This window comes from Pangasianodon hypophthalmus, chromosome 10, assembly GCF_027358585.1.
Source record: "Pangasianodon hypophthalmus isolate fPanHyp1 chromosome 10, fPanHyp1.pri, whole genome shotgun sequence".
Lineage (NCBI taxonomy): Eukaryota > Metazoa > Chordata > Actinopteri > Siluriformes > Pangasiidae > Pangasianodon > Pangasianodon hypophthalmus.
Window position 1 is genome coordinate 28,083,649 of NC_069719.1, and position 10,568 is coordinate 28,094,216.

At 40.9% G+C, this 10,568-nt stretch overlaps 1 protein-coding gene across 1 annotated transcript; it reads left to right on the forward strand.

The window, feature by feature from the left end:
* The first annotated feature begins 33 nt into the window (after nt 1–33).
* On the forward strand, nt 34–7,479 carry kcnk13a (potassium channel, subfamily K, member 13a). Its single transcript, XM_026926006.3, has 2 exons — nt 34–1,660; nt 3,107–7,479. Exons 1-2 carry the CDS (start codon nt 1,318–1,320, stop codon nt 4,006–4,008), a joined length of 1,245 nt encoding a protein of 414 aa, XP_026781807.1. The 5' UTR covers nt 34–1,317; the 3' UTR covers nt 4,009–7,479.
* Nucleotides 7,480–10,568: the final 3,089 nt, after the last annotated feature.

The following is a 10,568-nucleotide window of genomic DNA, read 5'->3' on the forward strand; positions in this document are numbered from 1 at the left end:
CGTGCACATTCTTGGTCGCACCTGACCAGCAAAGTTTCAGGTTTATTAAGAGACGTCCTGCGTCTAACATCATCATCATCATCACTCTCTCTCTCTCTCTCTCTCTCTCTCTCTGCACATGGGTGCGGTGCCATCATAAAAACTTGTGCGCACCAGCATCAGCTGTAAAGCTTTAAACTCATGCGCTGAAGCTCCGTGGAGAGATCCCGCATCACCTGGCAGAAACACAACGATTTTAAGACTGCATTGCGTTTGTTTGTTGTTGTTTTTGTTTTTGGTTTTTTTTCCTGAAATGGGTTTGGCTGTGTGGTAATAAATAAAAACCATCATTAAAGTCTAACAGGATCATTACAGGCTTTTGCGCGCGGCTCCTGCGACTCGGGTGCGTTTACTTCTGTAAATTACGCGGTGCGTCCATGATATCTGTGAGGATGACTCTTCTGTGGATCTGAGAAATGTTTCTTTTTTAATGTGGTTAAATGCATTTGATCGCAAACACAGGCGATGTTGAAGGAGGACACATCTGGATTCTCCTGGGAATGAAGCAGACGCGCATGGACGTGTGTAGGCGATCCTGAACGAGTGATGCCTTTTATTCTATGTGATAAATTTCATGTGTGTTTAAACACGTTAATGGACACGTGAAACCTTCCTCCTCTTTTCTAAAGTGCGTGTGATTGAAGTCTAAGGAGAAACAGGGCAGAGTTTGGCGCGCGATCCGACTCCGCTTCCTCCTACAGAATCACCTGCATGTGGTGAGAAACGCAGAACCATCACCATGATCTAATGAGGAAGCTCTGCGTGAAGATCCTGCGAAGACAAGTTCATGATCAAACACATTTTACTGAAAGATACACACCGACCTTGCTGTCAGGAGGACGCATTTGGACACCAGACACCATCTATTACACTTTTTATCCCGTGAAATGAATATTTGATTGTGAAGGAAGACCGGAAGCTCTGTCTTAAAAGGATGATTGTGGACATGCGAGGCATCTTGTGATATTTTTATATTAGTGTTATTTTTATTTTTATGAAATGCATTTTACTGTAAATAAAGAGTGAGTGTAGTGTTTAGTGGTATGCTGAGGAGGATTTTTGTTCTATGAGATACAGAGCGCATCATGACTAAAGAGGATGTGGAACTTTTCGGTGTGTATCTGGACAGGAACTCTGGCGCTTTCTCTTCTGTAGGTTAATCAAACACTTTTTAGGCAGAAGGCGGACGGCGATGTGTGAGCAGGAGCTTTGGGGTGTTTGCGCACGGACTCGGGGACAGTCTGAGATGCGGAGCCCTGTTCTGTTCTCGGTGGGAACATGATGGCATGCCGAGGGTCGTGCTGCTGTTTGGGTCTGGGCTCTGCGAGCGAGGACACGGCGCGCTTCGCCATGCTGGCGCTCCTCATCCTGGTGTACCTGGTGTGCGGCGCCGCCGTGTTCTCTGCGCTGGAGCGGCCGGAGGAGGAGCAGGCCAAGGGCCGCTGGGCGCGCAGCTTCGACCTCTTCAGCCGCAAGCACAACGTCAGCCGCAGGGAGCTCGAGGGGTTCCTCAGGGCCTACGAGGAGGCCACCGAGGCTGGCATCCGTGTGGACAGACCCAGGGCTCGCTGGGACTTCCAAGGAGCTTTCTACTTCGTGGGCACTGTTGTGTCCACTATCGGTAAGAGAGAAAGTCTGAGACGTCACCAAATTCACCAAATGAGGTCATCTTCATTGTGGGGGAAATTCCAGAGTTGATGTTTTTTTTTTTTTACACTTTTTATAATGTTCATAATGGTCCATTTGCAAAAAAAAAAAAGGTACTAAATCATTCCTTGTCGCTGGAGTGTTACCACCAAGGATACACATTTTGTACATTTTGTACCTTTTACCCAGAAATGTCCATAGTCTACCTTCAGGTCTATATCTTTACTCGAAATGGTAATTAAGGACACCTTAAATCATTTTGTAAAGGTACATGTAGGTATATCCACATTACCACGTCAAAGATAGCTATTAAAGGTACAACAGAGTACCACCCAAGCGACAAGACAAGCTACAGTTTAGTACCTTTTTGTCTGAGAGTGTGGATCTGAACTCATAAACAGCGTGGGAGTTAAATGGACACTGGATATTTTGCTCAGTTCAGTTCATTATTTAGGCTATAATTATTGAAGATAATGCATGTGGTAAAACACAGGGCACTTTAGTCCTGTTTAATCCTGACCCTTGGGGCTTTTCTGCTGATCTGTAGTATGAGCTATTACACTGTATATGCACTTTATTAAATGTATAAGTCATGATCCTGAGTGTATTATGGAATATTATATTAAAAAAGCAATTTTTAGGCATTATATACACACTGTTTGAGCAAGACATGATTATAAACAATCCACAGAGCTGAATTACCAATTACAACATTTAATTAACTCCTAAGTATGAATTATAATGTCTCATGGTTTGGTTTTGTGTGTGTGTGTGTGTGTGTGTGTGTGTGTGTGTTAATGTGTGAAGCCTGTCGATTCTGTAAAACATCCTACATTTCTGTAACTTATGCTGGTATTAGTTATAATGATTTTGATCTGGTGTGTATGTATATTAAACTTTATTACTAATCAAATGCTACATACAGGATATGTTCATATACAGGATTATTTACACCGATGGCATTTCTGTGATTTCCTTAGACACTTAAAACTCTTAAACACTGTTAGGGTTCAAAAATTGTTAATTAGAGTGATGTCTTTGATGAACCATTTTTTGTTTCCTAAGGAACCCTTTATGTATGGTTCTTTAAAGAACCAAAGAACAGTTTCCATCATAAATGCTGGCTTTGTGAGATGTAGATATTTAGTTCAACTAAAAATAAATGCCTAAAGAACCCAAACCCTGAACGGTTCTTCTATGATATTGCTCTATACACTGCTTTGGTACCTTTATATATTTTAAGATTGTATAAACTGATCATTTTACTGTCCTGTGGAGCAGAATGATAATTAATTCTGATACAGATTTCCACCATATGTTCTTCCATGGCAACAAAGAGTGCAACACATCTATAACTTAGTGCTCATTAAACTTTCTAGTTTCACTAAAAGCTCACTTCCTCTTCCTCTATTGTACGCAGGGTTTGGAATGACCACGCCGGCCACGGTGGGAGGCAAAATCTTCCTGATTTTTTACGGACTAATCGGTTGTGCAGCCACCATCCTGTTTTTCAACCTGTTCTTGGAGAGAATTATAACCGTGCTTGCGTTCGTGCTGAAGTCTTGCCACGAAGCCCAACATCGGAGGAAAGGCGTGCTACCTCACGACAGCAGGCACGAGGCGGGCCACGCGAGGCAGCACGGTGAGGACAGTCTGGCGGGATGGAAGCCGTCGGTGTACTGTGTGATGCTCATTCTCTGTGTGGCAGCCATCATTATATCATGCTGCGCCTCTGCCATGTACTCCTCGATGGAAGGCTGGGGTTATTTGGACTCTCTGTACTTTTGCTTTGTTGCGTTCAGCACTATCGGCTTCGGGGACATGGTGAGCGGCCAGCGCGCTGCGTACGACAACCAAACTCTGTACAGCCTGGGCAATTTTTTCTTCATCCTCATGGGCGCTTGTTGTATTTACTCACTCTTCAATGTCATATCCATCGTCATCAAGCAGGTTCTCAACTGGCTTCTGAAGAAGCTCGAGATACCATGCCGCCACTGCCCGGGAAGGAACCTGCGTCCAGGAAGGAACGCCATAATGCCCGGCCACTTCCGCACCCGAGTCCGGAACATCTCCATAGACACAGACGCTGTTAACGAGAGCGAAACGGACGGCCGCAGGATGTCCGGGGAGATGATCTCCATGAGAGACTTTCTGGCTGCTAATAAAGTCAACTTGGCCATCATGCAGAAACAGCTGTCCGAGACGGCCAATGGATATCCGCGACCGCCCGGCTCTGTGAACCGACACGATGAATTCTCCGGAGGGGTTGGAGCTCTGGGAATCATGAACAACAGACTAGCTGAGACAAGTGTAGACAGATAAATGTCCCCAATGACCAAATAAACCCCAAGAACTCTAAGGCCATCCCGTACCTATTAGTTCAGCTCTGTAGCTACAAGTATATTGCTGCTTATATCTTGCTCTTGCTGTCTGCTAAAGCGGTACATAAGCTCAGGTGTGGTTGAGAAGATCTCTATAAACTCTATAAACTCTTTGCTGCATCAGAAAGTTGTTTAGACATAAAATCCTGTCTTCTCTGTAAAGTAGGCTACATGATATTTGCAATCTAGTTCAGCTTATTTATCCAAATTAAGCTATTTTTATAACAGAGTGCATGCTTTGCTGAAAGTTTTATCTCAAATGGTGTCCTCTGCATACTTCAGGTGTGATTAGTGTGCTTGCAGTGAGATCCTGTACTGTTGATAACCAAATGATGTTAAACTGCCTAAAAATGAAGTGCGTAATGCTGGACATGTTTTTGCACTTGGTAAGCACAGCCTGCTCTACATACAAGAATAGGCAGAGCCAAACTCCGGTTTTGCTGAAAGATACACACGGAGCAAGAATATCAATAAAGTGTGTATGCAATTTAGGAGCAAAACATTTAAACCAGGCGTAACATGTATAAACTCAGCATATGTTATAGAAACATTGTCATAGTCAATAGCATGGGTCAAAGCACAGCTAGAGAGGGTTGAACACGGAGGTGAATCCAGGTCAAAGTCAGAACTGGAAGTACTCCAAAAACTAAGAAAATGAGTGTTTGTTCTCCTTGGCAAGTCATCAACCAATGCATCCTCAGTTTTTGGAGAGAATAAAGAACAATTTTTTTTTTTTTTTAACTGTTCTTGGTTCTTGTGTATTGGATTGCAACTTAGGCATTTAAAGATGATATCTGGCGAGAACACGATGACTTAACAACACATGAATCAATATAAGGCTTCACAACGCAACAAAAAAAAACAGTATAGACAATGTAATCGGGAACTAACACAAAACAGGTGAACACAATCAGGTAACAAACCAGTGACAGGACAGGAGCAGAGACAGGACTAGAATAGAAATGAAAACAAAAGCACATGTCGCCTTGGGAAGGGGGAATCTGGGCATGCTGGATTTTAAATTTGCAGCAATTTGTCATTTCTGCTTAGGATCGTTTTCAATATAGCTACAGTTAGCAAAAGGACTGCTAATCGCTTTGGCTGCATCTCTACACAAATCAGGTACTACATACTTATGAATCTAGCATACACTGCACGGTACACCATTTGAGACGCAGCTCTTGTGTTACTTTACAGCTGTATTATTTTATATCAATAATCTGCAATTGGTAGAATCGAGGTACGAGTAACAGTACAGCTGCTGTCGTTACTGTGTCGTTAGTTCTTATATATTTATCATATATTTCATCTACAGACACATTTAGAACAGGTTTGAAACGATAACACAGTTATTAGGAAATCAAGCTGATTACATTGGAGTTTGCTTTTTTCACTGTAGCCAACTGAAATATTCTGAAATTAATGTATAAGCATCTTATAAAACATAAAAAACATTACGCGAAAATATGCTATGTTTATACCACCATGAATTAACGCTACTTTCACAAGTGCTAATTTGTAACATAGATGCCACTGAATCAGTCTCTGAGAAAAAAAGGGTACAAAATGGTACTTTTCCTCGCTGTTAGGGTGGTACCCTTATGTTTGGTACCTTTTTGCCTGTAAATGTGGGTGTAGTGTAGCTTTAAAATTATTTAAGGTACATAATTTGATTTGGAAATCGTACACAATTTTTAGATTTTTAAAGGTACACTTTGTAGGTAAAATATACAGTATACGTATACACACTACACTCTCAGAAATAAAGGTACCAAACAGTACTTGCTGCCGAGGTGTTGAGAATAAAGCTTAAGTGGTCCTTAAGTTCCAGTAAATAATTTTTAAAGGTATAATGATGTATACTAATGGTCCAAAGATGTACCTTTGACGTTACCACATGAGCAAAATGGAAAAGTACATGTTAGTACCGTTATTTCTGAGAGTGTAAAAGTTCAAAAGTGAAAGTGTGTGCTTAAGGAAACAAGGAAAGCTAGTGTAGTACCCTTTTTTTCGGAGAGTGTATAATAACCGTTAAGGTCCAATGACGTATTTGATATAAATATAACAGAACTAACTTAACTAAAGATACAGAAGGTTAAAGGTCGCATGCCATGACAAGCATTTGTTTACTGAAAGATACACTTTAGTACCTTTTTATTTCTCAGATTTCAGGTGAGATGTGCTGATTATTATGCAGTCAGAGAAACAAATGATGTGTGATGTGATATCATATGAACTATGTCTCAAATGTGTATGATGCAGGACATCAGAAGAATGATTTTTTTTAAGCACATTTGTATTAGAAAAGTGGGTTCATGAGTCCCATGAACTGAGAAGTGATTTGCGTAGGCATATTCACAGCGAATTCACGTTTAACTCGTTTGACTTGGAAATTTTATCACCCTGTTCTTCCCGCCACATTATAAAACTTTATAATACAAATACAGCATTTTCTTTTATTAGAAATGTCAAAACTCTGTTCAGTTCCTGATTCTGGGTCGGATTCTGTTGTACGCTCGGTTCTGTGTGTGTTTTTTAGTCAGAGAAATATTCCTGTCTTTGGGTTACAGAACATTGTCCTGGCCCTCTGTCTCGGTCAGTGTGAGGAAAGGTAATGTAGAGGTAATAAATAAAAGAAAGGAAAAGTAGAATCTCATCCCATTGGCACATCTGAGTGTGAATGTGTGTGTGTGTGTTTTATTTCAGCAGGAATCATATGTATGTTATTATACTGTATTAGTGCTTTTAGCTGTAATTAATCATCATCGCACAAGCTGCATTCATTGTCCAGCAGCTTGTCATGATGAAAAATGGGAGGAAAAAAATCTCTTGACTTCCAATCTAAACACAACCAGACGAGCAAATCCGTTCTTTTAAGGCTTACAAAGATGTGTCCTTGTTCGGGAGAAAAAATTCAGACAGCAAAATTAAATTAATTCTTTTGATAATTATTTGAAGTGCTGCTCTCTGAGCCTTTAGAGAGCCACAGGAGTGTTTTTGGATGTTTTTTTGTTGTTGTTTTATCAGCAGGTGAAACATTTGTATTACAGGATAAAGCAAGATAGAGCGGTTTATGTCATGTGAATATTTACAGCATACTCGTAATTATTAGAAGTCGTGAATTTATTCGGCATGAACTGTCTGAAGCACAGACTTCAAGCAGAGTTTGGTTTATAGTTTTGATAAAGTTTGAAAAGTTTATAGCTTTCACACACACACACACACACACACACACACACACAGAGAGAGAGAGAGAGAGTTTGTCTTACTATCTTTGAGGGCCCTCCATTGATTAATGCAGGTAAATAGTTTTCACCTTGTGTTTCACCTAAGTAATAACTCTGACCTTAACCAAACCTTTTGGCTATGTCATCTATCTATCTATCTATCTATCTATCTATGTTTATTTTTATTTTATTTTATTAATAAAAATGACTAAAAGCACCAAAATGTTTCCTTTTGGTTACTGAGCTTAAGGTCAAACTTTTATTTATTTATTTATTTTACATAAAAGCTGTGGTTTCTGTTTTAAAAAAAAGAAAGAAAAAAAAAACGTTTAGAAGTAATTAATTACTCTGTAAAAGCTGATTGCAGTACTGGATTCTTCTCTTCTGCAGTACAGGAGTAATAATAACACAAACACACACTAGAGGGTGCCAGTGTGTCAGTTTACACCCAAACACAACTTCACTACACTACACTACAGTACAGTACACTACTGTACACTACACTACACTACACTCCACTACACTACACTACTGTACACTACACTACACTACAGTACAGTACACTACTGTACACTACACTACACTACACTCCACTACAGTACACTACTGTACACTACGCTAAGTACACTACACTACTGTACACTACTGTACACTACGCTAAGTACACTACACTACTGTACACTACACTACACTCCACTACAGTACACTACTGTACACTACGCTAAGTACACTACACTACTGTACACTACGCTAAGTACACTACACTACTGTACACTACAGTACAGTACACTACTGTACACTACACTCCACTCCACTCCACTACACTACACTACTGTACACTACACTACACTCCACTCCACTACACTACACTACTGTACACTACCACTACACTACAGTACACTCCAGTACAGTACACTACACTCCACTACAGTACACTACACTACACTACGCTAAGTACACTACACTCCAGTACACTACACTACACTACTGTACACTACACTACACTACTGTACACTACACTACACTACAGTACAGTACACTACTGTACACTACACTACACTCCACTACAGTACACTACTGTACACTACGCTAAGTACACTACACTACTGTACACTACGCTAAGTACACTACACTCCACTACTGTACACTACACTACACTCCACTACAGTACACTACTGTACACTACGCTAAGTACACTACACTACTGTACACTACGCTAAGTACACTACACTACTGTACACTACACTACACTACACTACTGTACACTACACTCCACTCCACTCCACTACACTACACTACTGTACACTACACTCCACTCCACTACACTACACTACACTACTGTACACTACCACTACACTACAGTACACTCCAGTACAGTACACTACACTACACTACAGTACACTCCAGTACAGTACACTACACTCCACTACAGTACAGTACACTACACTACGCTAAGTACACTACACTCCAGTACACTACACTACACTACACTACACTCCAGTACAGTACACTACACTCCACTACAGTACACTACACTACACTACGCTAAGTACACTACACTACTGTACACTACACTACAGTACACTACACTACACTACGCTAAGTACACTACACTACTGTACACTACACTACACTACTGTACACTACACTCCACTACACTACAGTACAGTACACTCCACTACAGTACACTACACTACACTACGCTAAGTACACTACACTACTGTACACTACACTACACTACAGTACACTCCACTACAGTACACTACACTACACTACGCTAAGTACACTACACTACTGTACACTACACTACACTACAGTACACTACACTACTGTACACTACACTACACTCCAGTACACTACTGTACACTACACTACAGTACAGTACACTCCACTACAGTACACTACACTACTGTACACTACACTACACTCCAGTACACTACACTACGCTAAGTACACTACACTACAGTACACTACACTACACTACACTACAGTACACTACACTACACTACAGTACACTACACTACAGTACACTACAGTACACTACACTCCAGTACACTACACTACGCTAAGTACACTACACTACACTACACTACAGTACACTACACTACAGTACACTACACTACACTACAGTACAGTACACTACACTACACTACAGTACAGTACACTACACTCCACTACAGTACACTACACTACACTACAGTACACTACACTACAGTACACTACACTACTGTACACTACACTACGCTAAGTACACTACACTACTGTACACTACACTACAGTACACTACACTCCAGTACACTCCACTACAGTACACTACACTACACTACAGTACACTACACTACTGTACACTACACTACACTCCACTACACTACACTACTGTACACTACACTACACTACTGTACACTACACTCCAGTACACTACACTACACTACAGTACACTACACTCCAGTACACTACACTACACTACAGTACACTCCACTACAGTACACTACACTACTGTACACTACACTACTGTACACTACACTACACTACAGTACACTACACTACACTCCACTACACTACACTACTGTACACTACACTACACTACAGTACACTACACTCCAGTACACTACACTCCACTACAGTACACTCCACTACAGTACACTACACTACACTACACTACTGTACACTACACTAGACTACAGTACACTCCACTACAGTACACTACACTACTGTACACTACACTACAGTACACTACACTACTGTACACTACACTACACTCCACTACACTACACTACTGTACACTCCACTACACTCCACTACAGTACACTACTGTACACTCCACTACACTCCACTACAGTACACTACACTCCACTACAGTACACTACACTACTGTACACTACACTACAGTACACTACACTACACTACAGTACACTCCACTACAGTACACTACACTACACTACACTACTGTACACTACACTAGACTACACTACACTACAGTACACTACACTACACTACAGTACACTCCACTACAGTACACTACACTACACTACTGTACACTACACTAGACTACACTCCACTACAGTACACTACACTCCAGTACAGTACACTACACTACAGTACACTACACTACTGTACACTACACTCCAGTACAGTACACTACACTACTGTACACTCCACTACAGTACACTACACTACTGTACACTACACTACACTACACTACAGTACACTACACTACACTCCAGTACAGTACACTACACTACTGTACACTACACTCCAGTACAGTACACTACAC